This window comes from Diplotaxodon limnothrissa, linkage group LG22, assembly GCF_057381915.1.
Source record: "Diplotaxodon limnothrissa isolate DT_005_m linkage group LG22, D_limnothrissa_male_GT1.1, whole genome shotgun sequence".
Classification (NCBI taxonomy): domain Eukaryota; kingdom Metazoa; phylum Chordata; class Actinopteri; order Cichliformes; family Cichlidae; genus Diplotaxodon; species Diplotaxodon limnothrissa.
In genome coordinates this window covers 20,088,383-20,108,486 of record NC_140616.1, presented here as the reverse complement: position 1 = coordinate 20,108,486, position 20,104 = coordinate 20,088,383, and the positions used below count along the sequence as shown (strand labels likewise).

Here is a 20,104-nt window from a genome sequence, read left to right as displayed (position 1 = left end):
ACCATGCTTTATGAATACACATATGTGATATTTACAGATTTTTCCAATAGGAAAAAGAAAACAGAACAAAATCCCTTGTACATGATTGGACTAAAAAAGGAAAGGAAAAAACTGCATAGGAAATGAAAGTCAGGAAAAAGTTCTAAAGCTCTTTACAGATGGGACAAACCGACAGGTCGCTTCTTAGTTCATAACCTCTGGATAACCGTAATAATTCTCCAGGTCAGCAAAGATGTCATTGGGGCTTCTGCAGCTGAGGTTGCAGAAGCAGGCCTGAACCCACAACATCTTCCAGGTGAATCCCGTCCCGTTGGGACACTCAAACTCCACGTCAATGGTTTTGGATTTGTAGGGGATGCAGCAGCGTTCGTCGGTGCAGACGCCGCAGTATTTGGGCCGGTACGCTTTCTTGCTGGTGCAGCCGGAGATGGTGAGGTTTGTTGGCTGATCTTCCCTGTAGATATTAAGACATTTCTTCCCTGGCTGAGGGAGCAAAGAAACAGGAAGATTTTAAATATAAAAACCATTTCAGTTTGATCAGTTATTGTACGTGTTTGTGAGACTACTACCTTGATGTGTTTGGTGATGTCGACCTCGCACGGCCGCAGGTTACAGAGACGAGACTCTTTAAACAGCTCGCATCGCTCATTGGCATTGGAGATCCTCATGGACAGGCCGCGGCCGCAGGTCTTTGAGCACGGGCTCCATGAGGTAGTCTGGGTAATGCAGTTTTTGTGCCAGCTCGTGGTCTCGGCTGGGAAAACTAGACAGCAGCATAGACAGAGAGGTGTGCAACTAAATTACGTTCAGCGCCATTTCATTGTCAAAGTGCTCCAGGTCGCGACAACTCTACTCCATTTGGCAAACCAAGAGTTAAATATAGACAGTTTTAATTAAAGTTTTAATGAAATTAAAAATTCACAATATTTCAACCAATCGTTTGGTTATTAGAGACCAAAAAAAAAGTCAAAACAAGGATTGTTTTTCCAGCTGCAGTTAAATTTAGCAGCATGGCTCCCCGGCAGACCCCAGCATAATACAGAGCAGTGATAAAAGATGTAACAGGAGTCAGCTTTATAATAACTGGATCAATAAATAAACGGATCAATTAAGGAATTTCAGGAGAACAATTCCACTCAATCAACCAATCACATATCCTCTTGTTTTAAAGTTGTCTTTTAGCAACATGAATATACTTGTTTAACATTCAGATCATTCAGATCCTGCACATGTAATGTCGGAGAGAACACGAGAAGCACAGTATGACTGTCTCCCCTCGTGTCGCATCTGTTTTTAATCCAAACTGTTAAATTGTGTCTGCCTAGAAGTCTGGATCTAATTTGTTTCCTTATGCAGCACAAAGAGATCTTCATTCACATTCTTGCCTCCACTGGCTTCCACAGGAAAGGATCGATTTGTCACTCACACGCTTACGACAAACACATACTTCACGATGCGTCTGGACTACCAGCTTTACTTGCACAGCTACTTTGTGAGATGCAGTTTCAAACAGAGCAGATTCTGTTACTTCTAAAGATTTATACTGGTGTAAATAACACCACTCAATATCAGAAATATTCACGGTGTACTGTATGTATGTCTACATTTCTGTGCAAACAATACTGCCCAAGAGAGCTCCAATTAGTCATGTAAAATCCTCACATTTTTAAGAATACTGAGGGCTTCCTAGTAATTTGTTCACTATATTTGTACTTGAAGCATTCCCTTCCATTTAAATGACCTCTCAGCCATCAACTCTGAACATTAGATTTAGGGGTTAAAACATGCAATATTTTTTATCCAAAGCTTCCTACCCTCGACTGCATGTCGCAGCGCTGTCTTGCGCCCTCTCCTGGGCTCGTCACAGATCCACTGCTCGCAGCACTGTCCCCGGACTTTGATTCGTCGTGGGGTCTGGCACCAAACACGGGGAGGCTGAGACTCTGTGCACAGCCCCACACAGCCAATAGCACCGTTAACACACACGCACTGGTATTTACAGTTGGGCTGGAAACTCTCCCCGTTACGGTAGATCACGCCATTGTGCTCGCAGCCGATTCCCACCATGTCTGCCAGAGAGGGATGACAAGCAGGAATATATTATAAAAGCAGGGCAAACACACAAAAGCTTGGACTTGTGCGTTGCTGCTGAACTGCGTCCGCCATTATTAGGAGGACATTTGTCTTGCAGAGCTTGGAAAATAAAAGCAATCGATAAATGAAACATTTTGCACTTCAGAAATGTTTGAAAACTGTTATATTAGTCTCCATTTTTTATTTTCTTATTCCATCTTCAAACTGTCATCAGATCATGTGTAGGTAGGTTTTAAATGAACCTTCTATTAGAGATGGAAAATCTGTGACACCATAGGTCTGTTTTTACTATTTTTTTTAGCAGCAGACATCATTTAGTGGGAGGTAAGTATTTCATTTCTCCACAGCTTATTCCAAAAAATAAAGTCCTTAAAAGTGAGCACAACAAGCAGCGAATGAACAAAAGAGAATAATTAAAAAAGGGGGAAAATGGTGTGAGTGAAACTAAAATGATAAATGGTATGAAAATAACAACACATAGACGTATTAAAATACAAAAAACATGTAATGCAATAATTACATTAGAAGCTAGTGCTGTGCAATATCTGGGATAGATTTGATCTCGACATCAGGCAACGATTAAGTCTGCACAGTCTGCAAGGATGTAGAACAAAGGCAAAATAATAAAATGAAAACATGAAAACATGAATAACACAAAAAGTTATTTGCATGTTGGAGACTTGGATATAAAACTTGCAGATATGTCCCTAGACTGAGGTCAGTAATTCTCTTCCATGTGTGCTCTGTGCTCTTTGTTGAATAATGTGCACATGCTGCCTGTGCCATGAAACCAAACCAAAAATAGAATATTCTCTACTCAAGTCTGTGCTGTGCTGCAGTTTGTGTGCAGTTTGGACAATGAACGTGACTTGCAACATTACAAAAATGAACTTTTGATGCGGTGTACAGCGGTAGTTTGTTTTGGTGAGTGACACTTACATGCACACACTCCTTTTTCGTACCTAGGCTTGTCTGAGCTGTAGTCGCAGTACAGTCCCTTGTGGTAGTCACACATGTCTGCCTCGTTGCACACCTCGCCCACCTGCCGGGCGCAGGTCTTGCAGCAGTCGCAGCCATCCATGAGGAGGCTTACACCTGGCGGGCACTTAGGGGGGGTCTCTGGACACTCGCAGGGCCACTTGCAGTACTGTGTGCGGTTGTACAGGTCTACAAATGGGGATGTGACAGCTGTGGCAGGCAGCATGGTGGTGGAATTCAGGGAGTAGGCCTGCAGAGAGGAAAGGGGAAAGAAAATGAGATTCCCAGTTCATATACTCTATATTTTATTAATCTAATATGTCCAATAGCTTTCACATCATGCGTACAGCTTATGTCACATCATCAAGCCTGAGCCTTTGTTACAGTGATTGCACAAAATAAGTCATCTGCAACTACTCTTTCAACCTGTTTGTCCGGAATTTTTTTTTATTGCACAAAAGGTATTTGACCCCTTGTGTGGGGGCAATATTTTTAATGCCCTTAATCATGATTTTTTTTTTCATCTAGCCCTCTTTGGTAACCATGTCTCAGCAAGTAATGGACTTGAAAGGTTTAAAATCCCTTACTTGTACACTTCTGCTTCAGTGCTAACATGTGTTCGTGCTGTGCAATAAATTAAATAAGACTATATAAATGAATTAAACACCCAGTGGAGATAATCTTATTAAATCACCATCGCGCCCTGGTGTCTTATGTATTAACACTGGTTTCCGTTGCCATATTTCAAACAAGAACTGTGCTACTTACAGTTATAAAAATCCTGCCAATGAAATGAATTTCATCTCCCTTGGCATTATGACTCTTACTATCTGCTCTGTGTAGCCAAGATCACACAGTAAAGAGCTTTGCAGCTCTTAAAAGCAGATGTTCTCACAGCAACGCTGCACATAAGGCACATTAACAGCCCAGAGCTTAGAGGTTAGCTTTGGACAGAGAATGCAAGAGCCTCAACTGATGAAAGTTTGGGAATGTGAATGTTTTTTGTTATTGTTTTTTGTAAAAAATAATAGATGGTTGAGTCTGAACTGAATTCTTTTTGTTTTGAGAGCATGGTGTGCTTGAGAAAGGAGCAGGAAATGATCTCCAGGTTGTTACTTCGTGTGACAGAAACCGAAACTTCCCTCTCAGGGAAAGTGAAGTCATGTTGCATTTATGATGCAAATCGAGCAAAACTTCAAACGCAGATGAGTCAGTTTTGTAGCAATAATAAACCACAAAGGCTCTTTATGAATAAGACTTCAGCTGAAGCAGATACCGTGTCCATCCTAATTAAAAGTACAGTATGTGGTCGGGGCTGGGCGAGAAGTGAAACATATAAAATTAGCTCCAGTATTGTCTCTACAGCCATAAATACTTATAGCAGAGCTCTTAAATGGGGAGCTTGAAAGATACACGTGCGTGCACACTCTGTCCGCGGTTAACTGTGCGAAAAGATGCTTAATCATCTTAAGCACGGTGGATCCGTTTTCCTCGGCTTGTTCTCAGCACTTCAGTAGAATTATGGTCATATTAAAGATAATGCAGATGAACGACTTTTAGTCACAGTCGTGCCACAAAGCTGTTTTATCAAAAGACTTAATTTATTCTGCAGCCATGAGGCTAATTTGCAAAGTGGCATACATATTGTTCCCGCTAAGGAAATCATCACCCTGACACAGAAAAAGGAGATCATGGAAATCAAGATGTGAGTGCTTCATAAATTAATTATAAAAGCTGGGCTGGGATTGATACAAACATCTTATTGAAATCATTTATCTCTGATGAACACATTTTGCATGTAGGACATTTAACAATACCAAGACAGAGAGATTATTTAGTGAGCTATTTGTGGTTATCATCATCATCTTTTTTTTCCCCCTTTTTAAATGCTTTCTAACGTGACCTCAAATACTTGTCATATTTTTGTGGCAGCTGGTTACAAAGAGATTACAAGTGCTGATGACCCTGGCTCCACTCCTGGTTTAATCTCTTCTTCCTGTCAGCCTGCAGTCAGGTCAGATGATGGCTTGATTTACCCTTCCTCAGAGCAGAGGAGAAAGGACTTTTCCCAGGGGAAACTGTCACTCAGGCGTTGTTGTTATTTCCCTCCAAACCACATGAGTTTATTATGCAATAATGAGAATATATTTAATACTGACTATTCACAACCACACTGTTTAGGGGTATATTTGACATTGATGCTGAATAACCCAAATCTTACAAAAACTAAGAATATCGCCGTGTTTAACGTGTTTAACACAAAATATCATTAATTTAAACACTCAGTTTCTGAGGTTAGACCACAAACTGATGTCTTTATGAGTAGAAAGGCTCTGAGGAGGCAGTGGGATACAAGAAAGCACATGAGTACCCCCAAATATCCACCAGGTGGCACTAAAATATAACCGAACGAGCCTAGACACAACTTTGAGCATCCCACAGTGCAAAATTAAAGCCAGATAACGGATAATAATAAATAAAGGATAATAGGATAATAAAGGACAACAATCAGTTTTTAAGCAGATTTTAATGGAAATATTTATTCAGCCAAAGGTTAAAAAAACTATTTTTTTTTCTCTCTTTTTTTTTTTTTCTTTCTTTTTTTTTTTTTTTTTTTTTTTTTGCCATAACCTGACGAATAAATGGGGGGGGGGGGGGCTAAAACGGAGGAAACACTGATTTCGTTTATTACGTTTAAATGAGCTTGTCGTATAGTGTATCTCAGCCTACCTTACTAACTTTAAAATAACCCCCTATGTCTTCTGCAACTTGCATTAAACGTCTGAGTTACATGCAACCTGGACGTTAAAAGAAAGAAAGAAAAACAAAAGACAAAAAGGTACTTTGGGAAATCTGTCCTCCATCCCACCTCTTGAATCCCGGCTGCTGTTACAATCCACAACAGGAGCCAACTCATCACTGGTGAGGAACTGCACACGCATTGAATCCAGAATTAGTTCCGTCTCTCAAACGCGCCACACGCCGCTCTCCTCAGGTGTGCTACATCCTCGTCCCCTCGCTGACATCTCGGCGCCCTTCGGTTTGCGCTGACAGCCTGTTAATAAGAGTCCGGACCCGCATAGCCTGCCCTCAGGTTTCCTCTCTTCCCCTCAGCTCCACTTTCACCCGAACCTCCTCTTCTCCAGAGCGCTGGCAGCTGTGGTGGTTAGGGCGTGTCTGGAATAGTCTCTGGAAGGACTCTGACACTCCTATTACTGCTGCTTAATTTAAAGGCTCCAGATATTTCCAAGTCAGTCTGAAAAGCAGTGCGCGTATGCTTACGTAGGCTACAGAATCATTGCCCTCTACTCCACAAGTCATAATAAGTTCCTTTGAGGATTTCAGTGTAGTTAATGGGTCATTCTGCACATGCAAAATAGAGATTCAAGTTACTGTCTTTGTTGCATGTGAGTCTCCTATTAAGATAGGCCTCACATACACAGACATTACAAATACAATCATGTAGTTTACACTGAGGCCTGGACTTTGTGTAATGCTCCCGATTTGGCTTCCTCTGAACTTATTTACTTCAGCAAACATATTTGGAATTATTTATCATGCGCCTGTCATTGCATGAGAGTATTTTCTTTTAACACCACTGTAACTACAGCAGGTCGCCTACCTCTCGCCCATTGTGTCTATTTTAAGGCTCCGACTGTGCCTGGCCTCCAGATGTTTAGTTTAAATCAAATGATGTCATCTATCTCACAGTCTGCTACTTTGCTTTCCTTTCATTTTTCTGGAAATTTGAATGTGTCACATTGAGGAGATGCAGGTGAGCACCAAATGCGCCATATGGAAACTCTCTTGTATTTGAGTAATGCTGCACCTTTTACCACAGCACCTTTTGCTTTTAGTCTGCTGAGTCTCACCCAGAATAACCAAACGTCTGTGAGAATTCGACCCCACAGGCAACAGAGAGAAGGAAAGAGTGATGGATGAGAAATGAACACTTTGTCAAAGAGCAAAGTGCCCCAGGTCTGAACCCCTATTATTTACAGGCAGTCGTCTAATCCCTGTCAGAGAGCTGTCAGCTTCTGGACTGATCTGAGCAGGCTTTCCTCTTTGCCCTGACCAGGATGACCCGCCCCATCCACAGCACAATGCACTCTGTCTCTCTCTTCTTTCCTTACTCTAAAACTCAGCTTCTCTTTACTTTCCATCTCTGCTGGTCTCCCCACCTTCTCATCCTTACTCCTGCTGAAGCAGGGCTGAAGCCCGTTAACCTCCAACCTCCAATTTCAGTTGTTATCAAAGGTTTTTTCCCCATCATCTAAGATTGTGTATCTTTTCATTTCTTTCGTTTCCTAAGACATTACTTTTGTCTTTTTTTCCTCTTTGAAAGCTGTGAGGTAAAATCTTTCATGAGTAATGATGGGGGAATTCAACACTGTGAGAAACTAGTGCTGATATTAATTATTGCCTTTAGGTGGCAGTCAATTAAAGTAGACACTGTGTGGGTTCATGGTCACTTTTAGGAACCATTTTCAGCGAACGCAGCTTTTGCTCCATCCATAAAGGTCAGCTAAAAATGTACCAGAAAAAGAAAGAAAATTACATATATAAACCACACCTGCATATAAAACACAGACAGAGCCATGCTGAGGTTTTCCACTAGGTTTAGATTCTGCATTTTAAAGTCAGGCTTTTATCAGTGATTTCTATCAGTGAACTATAGCAAAGCTACTGAGGCTACAGTCATGTGAGGAAAGAACGTGCACCCTCTTTCAATTCCATGGTTAATAAAACAAAATAATCCTCTGGTCCCTCTCGAAATTATTTAAATACAAACTTTATTATATATTATGTTATTTATTGAACAAAAAAGACGATGAAGAAGCAGTGTGTGACAAAGTATGTGGCATGATTCAGGACCTCGTAGAACCACTTTTCTCAGCAATAAGTTAAAGAAATCATTTCCAGTGTGACTTCGACAGTCTCTCACATCATTGAGAAATAATTTTGGTCAGTTGTTCTTTACAACGTTGCTTCAGTTTTTGAGGTTTGTGGGCATTTGTTTATGCGCAGCTCTGTCAAGGTCCCGCATCAGCGTTTGAGCAATTGGGTTGAGGTCTGCACTATGACAGGGTCATTGCAACACTTTGATTCTTTTCTTTTTCAGTTCATGGTTGATTCAGTGACAGCAAGGTGCCCGAATTATCACCCGTCCACCACCGTGCTTCACCGTTTATGTCTTGATCTTTGTACTGATGTTCTGTGTTTGTCTTTTGCTTAATGCAGCACTGTGCATTATGACCAAACACTTGGTCTCCACTTTGGTCTGGTCTGTCCAAAGGACGTTGCTCCAGAAGTGTTGTGGTTTGCTCAGATGTAGTTTTGCAAACGTAAGCACTGCTGCCAGGTTCTTTTAAGAGAGAAGATGCTTTCCTCTGCAAACACTTGCAAGCAAGCAAAACTTGTTCAGGCGTTTTCTAATCGTATTGTGATGAAGTTTAACATTAAACATGTAGATTTTAGGTGTGTTGGAGCTTCTCTTAGCGTGACACGCTCTGACCTTGAGATGAATTTGCTGGGACGACTGACAGCTGTCTTCAGTATTTTCTAGTTATGAATAGTCTTTCTCACTGTATAATGACAGTGTAAAATTTCATGTGTTATTCTAGGACATTAGTTCTTAATGTCCTAATAAGGAAACCTTAGATCTGAAAAGGCGTCTTTCACTTTCACATGACTTTATCTCAACAGACGCTGTGCTAGTGGCAGAGTGTATCCTGGATAGGGTTAGAAGTCTATCACTAACGCAGTGATAACACAGGAAGACATTTACAGCCATTCACACTCACATCTACACCTACAGCCAGTTTAAAATGACCAGTTAACCTAACCTCCCTACAAACCAAGAACCTTCTTGCTGTGATACAACCACAATGCCACCTTCAGGGTCTAAACGATTTGTTCATATTTCCATTTTACTCAGTGTTCCAGCTTTCTCTGAAACACAGGAATCTAAAACCACTTGTTTAGCATCATTTAGACAATTCTGAAGTTGTACTTTTCCAAGAAATTCTTTTGATTCCTTTTTTCCCTTTCATGGCTTCCTTGTGTATAACAGTGATCTGTAAGGAACTACTGTACCATTACCCTGACGAGATCAGGACTCAGGCTTAGATGTGTACTTATGCAGTTGCATAAGAGACAAGTAGTAGAAATCATAGAACTTACAAAATCCATTATACATGGTTGTCTTAATTTCACAAGTTAATAAGGCCAAAAGCAAAACTATAGACCCCAAAAAATGCTGTTTGCTCGTTGTCTTCATTAGTGCTCCTGATGCTTCTCTCTTTAATTCTCTAAAACTAACACAGGCTGCCTCTTTGAACAATGCAAAACCTCTTCTGAAACAATTCAGAGAAAGAAAACGAGCCGTAGCTTGTTCGTGCTCTCATATTTCATGTTTGCATTTGTCTTCTATTTTCGGTTCTGATATGGTAACTAACCTATAAACGGACCAACAGCAAGAATAATTAGATGTTTGAGTAGTATGAGCTCAGTAGTGTACTACTTATTTTTGCATGTTGAGGTCAATTGAACAGAAATAGCTAAAAATGAAAACCAGGTCTGAGGTGACGGCTGCTCTGTTTTCAATGTAGCTCCGTGTTCTCGGCTCACTTGAATTATGGGTGTTCAATGACTCAGATGGTGCTAAGAGGCGGGGGATCTCAAACATTTTACAAGTAACAGCCTTTATTTGTGAGTCACACCCAGATCAAACCTGCATTTATAAAACTGTACAATTCTAAAAATGTGATATGTGTATTTTTGCCAAGAGCTTTGCCTTAATAAGGATAAACAACTGAAGAAAGAGCTGCTTTAAAAGCTTTATAAGTGGACGTCACCGCCTTAAAGGCTTCAGAGCAAGTCAAGCTGTTTCCTAGTGTTTCAAGTCTTTAATGTAATCTAAATGTGGCATTATTGCTTTAATCCCAACATGCATTAAGCAGGAAACAGACACATTTCTGTCACCCATTCATGCAAATTCAGTCTCAGTTTGTGTCATTGTGTATTGAAATCCTTGACAGAAACATCTCCGAACACAACTATTGCTGACCCACATTATGCCCTCTATTACTACCCCAAGTGTCATGTGGGTGAGGTAGTTCAGGTTAAAAAAAAGTGTGACAGATGACCTGATTATAGAAACTGACCATCTACCACTCAAGTCCTGCATAGCTGGTCAAACCGAAAATCCCCTCATTAAAATCCCCTCATTAAAATCCCCTCAACTCCCAGAGAAGCCTTGAAGTCAAACCATGTTTTGGAAATCTTACAGCTTCAAAGTCAAGTGGAGTCGGTAATCCTCCTTAGAACGGGAGAATGAGTTTACAACACCTCGAGGCGAACAGACACCGCTAAGGTGATGCATAAAAAAGTTCTTTCGTGGTACAGTACATGTGTGGGAACATTTTCCTTTGTAGCTACTGGCCTCAAAATCAAAGACATACAGACTGCACTTTCAAAAAAAAAGGTTAAGAGGTCATTAAAGTTAGAGTAACTTTAGCAGCAATAAATAAAATCAAATAAGAATAAAGAGATGATCATTCTGAACAAATGTGCTTTTTAAACAACAGGCTGAGATTTTGTTTTTCTTTCCGCTGGCACTTCAAAGGTGCAATATGTACGATTATCACCTGAAGCTGTCACTATAACCACCTAGCACTATAAGTAAAAGTAACTAAGCACAAGTTATTTATATAAAGCTTTTAAAGAAAAGAACCAGTCACAAGGTGCTTTGAAATGAGAACACCTGGACTAAAGCCCGACTGAATTTATCAGCGTAGTTTCCAGTCAGTTTGGTTTTTGGCCCATAGCACCGCTTGCTGCACTTATGTTTCCTCTCTCGTTGCTCTCAACATCCCCTACCCTGGGAAACAGTGAGCGATAAGGGCCCCAGCATACCCACCGCAATCGTCGCTTTGCATGCTGCACACACTCGCTGCAGTATTCTCCTGAGCGACAGGTATCAGGCAGCACTGACACATCAGCGCTGGTATATGAGCAGAAGGAATTTTCCACAAAGTCTCATCTTTTCAAACTGTTGCAACATCTCCCCTGTAAAGTGTGAGTCTCTGAGCTTCTGCATCGATATATCGCAAACCAACACGATCGTACAAGGTGCCAGGTTACAAAAATCGAGAGAACCAGCAGAAACAGCAGCGGCTAGCAGCAGTGGATGTCACTTCAATTTGTTATCAAGGCCCTAAAACTGATCCCTACAGCAAGCCAATATCACGTAGCTTGAATTTTGTGAACCATATGTAGGTCTTGCTTAAAGTGTACAGGGGATTTGTGTATATGTGTGTGTGTTTGCCAGAAAAAGGGCATGGCACGCCGTGCTCAGACTGGTCCAGTAATTATACTGTCTTTATATAGCTGTGGTCTGAGACTGCTGGACTGAGGAAAACATCTGCTGAGCTCCAAGAGTCTCACATAAGGTTGGGGCAGTTTAATAGGCAACGATTGCTCACGATGGAGGCATTTGTGAACACTGTTTACCGGCTAATGCGGGATAATTGACGGCTGTTGACCTTCCAAGAAAAACCAGCAGCACATGTGTACTGGTCAAATCGAAACTAAGCTCAAATTATTCCACATCCAATTCAGCTAATTAACTCTTAATTTAATGGGTGAATTGCACACACTGGTCTTATTCTCGTCAGATTGCACAACTTTATAAATGATACTGTCTTTAGTGAATTAAAATGATGAATACAGACATTTATATGAAAGCTGACTTTCCATTCATGCCTGTTTTTGTTGTTAAGTGGATAGGCTATTAAGTCACAGCTGTGCCAAAAGCATCTTTGATTTTAGATTTCGATCCAGTGCTGCTGACTCCGTATAATTGACTTCAGATGAATAGTGAAATGCTGGCCTGTATGTGCAAACACACGCTGCATTTCCACTCGTGTAACTGAGCTTTTATACAAATTCCCAAAAATCGTAATGTTGTAACTACCCGGTTAGACTATAACAGATTATTCAACATATTATAATAATCGACATGCTGCATGGAAACAAAAAGAGAAAAAAATTGTAGCTCTCAGGTTTGAGACCCATTTTAAGATTTTATTTTATTGATTGTTGATTGTTTTTTCTCTTCTCACTTAAGTATATGTTCATCACATTTAGCCCTTTTCCATTGGGGTTGTCTCAGCACGGCACGGCTCACCTCTGTTTTTAGGGTTTTCCATTAGGTGAACCATCAGGTACTTTTTTATTCAATTCAGTTTTATTTATACAGCGCCAAATCACAACAACAGTCGCCTCAAGGTGCTTTATATTAGAAGGTAGACCCTACAATAATACATACAGAGAAAAACCATCAATCATATGACCCCATATGAGCAAGCACTTTGGCGACAGTGGGAAGGAAAAACTCCCTTTTAACAGGAAGAAACCTCCGGCAGAACCAGGCTGAGGGAGGGGCGGCCGTCTGATGTGACCAGCTGGGGTGAGAGAACGAAGACAGGATAAAAGACATGCTGTGGAAGAGAGACAGAGATTAATAACAATGCAGAGAGGTCTATGAACACATAGTGAGTGAAAAAGGTGACATCATGGAAATCCCCCAGCAGCCTTCATCTATTGCAGCATAACTAAGGGAGGATTCAGGGTCACCTGACCCAACCTTAACTATATGCTTAAGCAAAAAGGAACAATTTAAGCCTAATCTTAAAAGTAGAGATAGTGTCTGTCTCCCGAATCCAAACTGGAAGCTGGTTCCACAGAAGAGGGGCCTGAAAACTGAAGTCTCTCCCTCCCATTCTACTTTTAAATACTCTAGGAGCAACAGGTAAGCCTGCAGTGTGAGAGCGAAGTGCTCTGATGGGGTGATATGGTACTACAAGGTCATTAAGATAAGATGGGGACTGATTATTCAAGATCTTCAATGTGAGAAGGAGGATTTTGAATTCAATTCTGGATTTAACAGGGGGCCAATCAAGGGAAGCCAATGTAGGAGAAATATGCTCGCTCTTTCAAGTCCCTGTCACTACTCTTGCTGTAGCATTTTGGATGAACTGAATGCTTTTCAAGGAGATTTTTTTAGTACCTACTCGGCTGGGGTTCCAAGTGATCCCAGGCGATCCGAAAACATGATGTCAGTAGACTGCATGCCACTGATTGGCTAGTCAGTGGCGTCACTCAATGAGTCATGAGAAAGACTCCTTCCCAAAATCAAAACCCGCCATTTTTAAAATGATGTCATGGGACTTTCGACCGCATTGTTATAATGACCCTGTGCACATCAGGTGGTTCTTGACTGTAAAGGAAAACCAGCAAGACTGATCATGTCTAGCTGAGTAGGTACTAGTGGAAAATGGCTATGAGACTGTAAGCACAAGGTGGACGTGGTATAAAAAGTGAAGCTAGTTAATGCAGACCTTGAAACATGCGTTCTTCATAATATCCAGTAGGAGGCAGGTCATCTGGTTGCATAACAGTCTGCGGTAAAAGAATCCTACTTCTCTTCTTGATTTAAATGTTTTCTTCACGAGTTTACGATCTCAAATGTTCATTTCGAGTCTTCTCCTTCAATACAGCACGACACTCATTTTGTAAATTATGGTCTCATTTAGTGTGAAAAAAAAGATAAAGAAGGGCATACTCTGGGGTGCAGCTTCCTTGTGATTCACACGTTGCTTTGGCGAGAGATGCTTTAATTTAAGTCAGCTCACCCTTAAAAACAAGATGGTGACAGATGAAATGGGATGTTAGACTAATGTTTTCAACAATGTTTTAAAAACGTATTTGTCTTCTTAACACTAACTTGTTAAAGCCTAAAAATACAGAGGGGGTGAATACTTTCTCGTTGCACTGTAGGTTTGCGAGACAATGTGCCTGCACCCAGCTGCTGCAGTGCTTTGTTCATTTGTTTGGTTTTTGGCCGGCAAGAGGTGGATTTAGGATGCTTTATGATGCCGACTGCTCTCAAGATCACCACTTTAAACAAAAGTCCTCTTTTATAGTATCTGTGTGTAGATCAGCAATAAGCAGCCCAGTGAGGCATACACATTTCAGCTCACTATGACTTTGGCTGCAATTCAAACCAAACACTGGCTTATGTTTCCTTTAGCTCTGTGCAGACTTTGACTTCTATGGTTGAAAAACACAAACATGATGCTGTTTTGGGATATGCCTTGGTCGTAAATGAACATTTTGTTGAAGTCTTGGCATTTCTTAACGTATGGGCCAAGCCCGCCCTTGGAATGCTTTGTCTTGGAGTGTTAATCCTGACTGATCCCTTATCTCAAAAGGGCTGGCTGGCCTCGGGATATGTGATTTTGAAGACCTCATTTTTTCTGTGCTGGTTATAGAGATCAGGCCTTTGCTTAGATTTTTCACCAGATGTCGATCTATTGATACCTCCTATGTGTGTACACACACGCGCGCGCACACAGAGTTCAGCTAACACCAAATGGGCTATAAAATGCTGTGGATTCAGTAATTCACATTTATTTGGCTATTTACCACTCACTCTGACCCTATCAAACTAATGGTTTCTGAATAATGAATGGCTTAAAATGGAAATGCATTGTGTTACTGTTGAAATGACACCATGCACTGGGTCTAACATTTGAAAGGGTTTAAAACCTGCAAAACCTCATTGCAAGGGCTCAGAGAAATTCAAAAGGTTAGAGGAATCTTGGAACCGTCGTGAGGTGAATGGATTTTCTCAAAAGCAAAGCGAAGTCGTAAACACGATTTAAAGCTGAGCACATCCCCAGAAAACCCACCACAACTCAAACCACGCTTTCAACATCTGTCTGCAGTCACAACCGAAAACCTGCAGGGACCAGTTAAAGCCGCGATGGTACAACAGCGATTCTTTTTTTGGATCCTTTTAAGACAGAGCATTACACAGCACCAGTCTATTTTTTCCTCTACCCTATTCTGGTCTGTAAAGCTGGTAATGGGAAGGAATGAGGTCCAATTACACACAGGGTGGAAAACAACAAAAAGTGGACGTCTCTTCAGGAGTGTCAACACAGAGCCATGTAATATGTTCCTGCACAGCGGTTAATAGCTGCACACAATGTCTGCATACAGTTGTGACCTGAGGGCAGACCCTCTCCGAAGTACCTCCGAAGGTGGCTGTAGCTCAGGTGGCAGAGCAGGTCAGCCACTAATCAGAAGGTCGGTGGTTCGATCCCAGGCTGCATCCTGGCTGCATGCCAAATATCCTTGGGCAAGATACTAACCCCATGTTTGCCTACTGGTGGTGGTCAGAGGGCCCGGTGGCGCCTTTGTCCGGCAGCCTCGCCTCTGTCAGTGTGCCCCAGGGCAGCTGTGGCTACAATGTAGCTTGCTATCGCCAGTGTGTGAATGGGTGGATGACTGAATGTAGTGTGAAGCGCTTTGGGGTCCTATGGACTAGAAAAGCGCTATACCATTTACCATCTCAAGTGTTTTTGTTTATTACTGAAAATACCACGGCCATCTTTCTCATCTGTTTAATGTTGCAAAACCTAACTCTAAAGATACCTCATTTTGGAGGCTGAATAAAAAACTTGAGGAACATAATTATAACAGATACAATACAACCCTGTGCTCTGATTAAATAATGCAAGTGTGCGTTGGTCAGTCGCGGCTTCATATTCAGATGGCATCTAATTGTCTTTTATATTGGGCTCAAAGGCAACTTTTTAACTGTTCACAATTAGCTAATCAGCATGTGGCAATAACAGGATACTGTTAGAAACTCTAAAAAGCAGAACTAATTCAGTAATGTCAGCATAGCAATTTTCTCGATTTCTCGGTATCTAATATTAGCGACGTCAAACTACTGAACATACCAATATGAAATACGGATGTAGCCTTCTGAAAACATGTGTGTCCTTTTATTTCTAAGATAGGATTATGTTTTGTCCAGAGTTGTATAGATTCACTTTAAAGAATGCAGACTGTTAGGTTATGTCTACAAAGGCTTGAGTGTTACAAAGACTTTTATTTCATGCATATATTAGTCTGCTTTGTGCCAAGCATCACAGTCTGTCTAACATCAAGCACACCAGTGTTGTGCGTTCATATGTGGTCTATATTCTAATAGGCTGATAAGCTTTAACAGTCATGGCTGCACAGTAAGTAGAGTGTAAATTAAAGAACTGTTGGTAGTAAATTTTCACTGCTCCACTGAGGACTGTTTCTCAGAAAAGTAATAAAGCCAATAATCAGCCTGGAGTACCAGCAGGTCCTCAATGATCTGTAAAGCAGCCAGTGGAAAAAACATTTTGAGGGCTTCCTGTATTATGTAACTCTCACTTGGCTTAACTTTTCCTTCAAAAGTACAATCATCAGCTACTTATTTGCTACTCAACATAACCCCAAAAGACTCAGTGTTGTTTGTGTTCATTCATATTCCTTCTCTTTACTTGAACTAGTAAGATCACTTTCCACCAGTGATTTCACTGAACTTAAAATATGTTATTATTTGTCTTTACAAACATCACTCTCGAAAAATATACCCTTCTACCAAGATAGCAAAGATCACAGCGCTTAGATGACAAAATCTGCTCAATTATTACATTCCACACATTTGTACATCACTCAGTATATGTTTCAAGTTACTAAACACATGCTGCACATCAGATCTGGCTCTGGGGCTTTTAGGGATTTAGATGTCTTGGAAACAGCAGTGTGCCTTCAGTGGGTGGACATACTTTTGCAGGTGCACAGCGAAGACATGCGGCACGAAAACAGCCCACAGCCCTGTAATAAGTGGGTAACAGATGATGATGCAGCGATAAACTGTAAACTCCCATCTGCGTTGCTGAAGGGAGTGAGTGAGTCCACTGATGCAGACTCTCATTATGGGCTTGACAGGGCTGGCTGGCAAAGTAACCAATAGTTACCCAACCCTGCACGTGAAGACTGGCATTATCCTCACTGTGTGCATGTGTGAGTGTGCACATGAAACTGGAGGGTGTGGCTGACATAAAAATACACAGGTGACCCTAATGGAAGCACTGGTTACAGAGCTTAAAGAGCTTAAATGATGGAACACTTTTACTATTTGCAGAGCACAGCTTTAGGGATTAGAGTGCAGGTGGAACTGTTAATTTAATGGCACGATTACAGCAAGACCGCACCTCATACTTGCTTGCACAATGTCACATCTGTCCTGGAAAACCTTGGATACCCTTACTGTCTTGAAGAGATTTTATGCTGATCACTTTACTTGTTATACTCAGACAGAAACTCACCAGACACTTTATTACCGACACTTTCCTAGTGCTGAGTTGGACCACGTTTTGCCCTCAGAACTGTATTAATTCTTTATGGCACAGATTCAAAAAGCTGCTGGAAACTTACCTCAGAGATGTTGGTCCATATTTACATGATAGCATCACACAGGTCCTGCAAATGTTTTGGCTGCACATCCAGTTCCACCTCCTGTTCCACCAGTCCAAAGGTGCTCTGTTGGATTTAGATTTCGTGACTGTGGAGGGTATTTAAGTAGCTTCGTGCTCACTGCTATATTGGAAGCAGCCACCACGGTCAGCAAAAATGCACAGGTAGGCCATGGTGTTTAAAAGATGCTCAGTTGGTTCCAAGCGACTGAAAGTGTGCCAAGAAAAACATCCTCTACATAATTATACCACAAACAGCAGCCTGATGATGACACTAGACAGAATGGATCCATGCTTTCATGTTGTATATGTCAAACTATGACCCTGCCACCTAAACATTATTGCAGGAGTTAAGACTCCTCAGACAAGCAACTTATAGCCTCAGTTTGCTGTTCTTCACTGGGAGGAGTGGCACCTGGTGTGGTCTTCTACCGCTGTGACCCATCTGCTTCAAGGGTCGACATGCTGTGCCTTCAGAGATGGTCTTCTGTTTCAGCCCTGTTTACCTTTCTCATAATGACTGGTTATTTAAGTTACTGTTGCCTTTCTTTCAGTTGGAAACAGTCTCCTCTGACCTCTGGCATCAACAAGAAATGTTCTTCCAGAGAACTGCTGCTCACTGGGTATTTTCTCTTTTTCAGAAAATTCTGAGGAAAAATTGTGTTGGAAAATCCCAGCAGATCATCAGTTTCTGAAATACTCAGACGAGCCTGTCTGACACCAACAAACACGCCACATTTAAATTCATTCTTTCCCATTCTAAAGCTAGGTTTGAACTTCAGCAGGTCACCTTGACTGACTCTGGGTGCCTAAATGTACCCAGGTGCTGCCAAGTGATTGGCTCATGAGATATTAACAAGCAGGTAACCTGGTAGCTTGTGAGTGTTAACAGAAGCGTGTTTCACTCAGCCTGTAAAATTGTTGTGAAACTTCAAGAAAATAACCTGAATGAAATATTCAGGTAACAAAGAATGAGACGAGATTTTCATAAGAAGCAGCCTGGAGTTACGATCTGTGATATGTGTCATCATGTATTTAGACCTAGGTACAAAAAACTAATAGAATACTTACAAATTACGTATTCAATTTATAAGTTTAATGTTTTTCATGACATTTACAGCAGCAGCTGTGTTTTCTGGCTATTTCCTAGATATCAATATAAGTCAAATGATGAAAGCTGAACCTTTGGATCTGAACTAGAAGCTTTTGGATGATTTTAAATACACTGGCTTCATTATTTGACACTTTGACCACATTTACTATATAAACATTTAACTATGCACAAAGTATTTACTGTATATATACGGCACATATAACAAAAAGAAAGGAAAATTGTAACTGGCACCCTATAAGAAATAAGTGAAAATGCAGTTTCACAAATCAACAAACACTTGCTGATAATGTAAAATTAAACAGGATATCAGCTGAGCTATCACACGCCATCACAAGCTGCATGCTTTTATCACTAGATATAGGCAGTGCTGACATGGAAACTGGATGGCAAGCAGGTTTGCATGCACATGCATACATTGTACAGACAGACATAGTGCGCATACACAGGCATGTGAAACCAACCCCAATAAAACTGCCTTTGCTGACCCTGCAGTAAAACTGGTTTTAGTATTTGAGTTCAGATAATACAGTTATTTTGACAAAAGGTAAAAAGGTAGCCACAGTTCTGCTTAACACAATGCCATCCACATTTCCCAGTAGCGTTTTGTCTTTATAGTGGTCACAGTTCATAGTAATGTTAGTGATGTAATTGTCATGAGTAATACTTTCCTATGGCGTCATGTCAGGCTTCATTTATTGTAGCTGACTGGACTTAATGTTTAAGGACCGGCGAGGCATTCATGTCTAAGACGTTGTTGTTGTTAATTCTCTGTGGAAGTCTGCTTCTGCTTCACTGGCAGCCAGGAGAGATTATACAGTGGGCGACTTTTCAGTTCTGTGCCCTCTTTCGTCACAAAGTCCATGATAATGATACAGTGGTTTGCAAAAACACATTTCTGCATGCAATTTTGTCCAATTATGTTGCCATTAAAATCCCCAAAACGGGTCTGCTGAAACAGACTTTGGGGAAAACTCTTGGTCAATATGATTATTTTGATTTGTTAAATTAGCAAATAGAAATAACACTGCTGCCAAAATTCAAAGGAATATCATTGGAAGTTCAGAGGAATGCATTAATAGATGGGAGAAGCAGGGAGGGACGATTACTCCCACAGACGGTTTAGTGGATAAGATGCTCCAGATGCCTGAATGACCCACATACAGTGACTACATTATATTAATAATAACAGGTTAACTGCTGAAGGATTTTAGCTTTTTTTGCACGCATAATTTGGATTTTGTTTTTTAAAACGTAAAAGTGCTACAAACATATAAAGCCTGTGGATAAAAACTGTTCTCAAAAAACATTAAAAATGTTCAGATATATTCAGAAGCAAATGTAAGCAGTTCACGCCCGTTCCTGTCAGTTCTGTGGTTTAGAGTCCAGTGGGGTCAGTTTTGCTTCTGTATTTAGATACTGCTTATTACTGTGGGAGAGCACAGCGACCACATAAACACCAAGTCTCGGTGTCCAAACAAGAGGAATGTGTATTGTTTTTTAGGAAAAAGAGGAACTGTGGAGCGATTCATTACAGCAGCGCTCACATCTT

General features: G+C 41.0%; 1 protein-coding gene across 1 annotated transcript; it reads right to left on the bottom strand.

The window, feature by feature from the left end:
* Positions 1-81: 81 nt before the first annotated feature.
* ccn4a (cellular communication network factor 4a) lies at positions 82-5,999 on the bottom strand. The gene is made up of 5 exons (XM_085345825.1): positions 5,942-5,999; positions 3,034-3,322; positions 1,815-2,069; positions 570-763; positions 82-483 (listed from the first exon to the last, which is right to left on the bottom strand). Exons 1-5 carry the CDS (start codon positions 5,987-5,989, stop codon positions 184-186), a joined length of 1,086 nt encoding a protein of 361 aa, XP_085201951.1. The 5' UTR covers positions 5,990-5,999; the 3' UTR covers positions 82-183.
* Between the last annotated feature and the right edge of the window lie 14,105 nt (positions 6,000-20,104).

Excerpts from the sequence above, each read along its gene's own strand:
- ccn4a (XM_085345825.1), bottom strand. The coding sequence starts at position 5,989 with ATGAGTTGGCTCCTGTTGTGGATTGTAACAGCAGCCGGGATTCAAGAG. Across the intron at positions 3,323-5,941 it reads CAGCAGCCGGGATTCAAGAG|GCCTACTCCCTGAATTCCAC; the intron begins GTGGGATGGAGG and ends TCCTCTCTGCAG. Across the intron at positions 2,070-3,033 it reads CGAAAAAGGAGTGTGTGCAT|ACATGGTGGGAATCGGCTGC; the intron begins GTAAGTGTCACT and ends CCTCTCTGGCAG.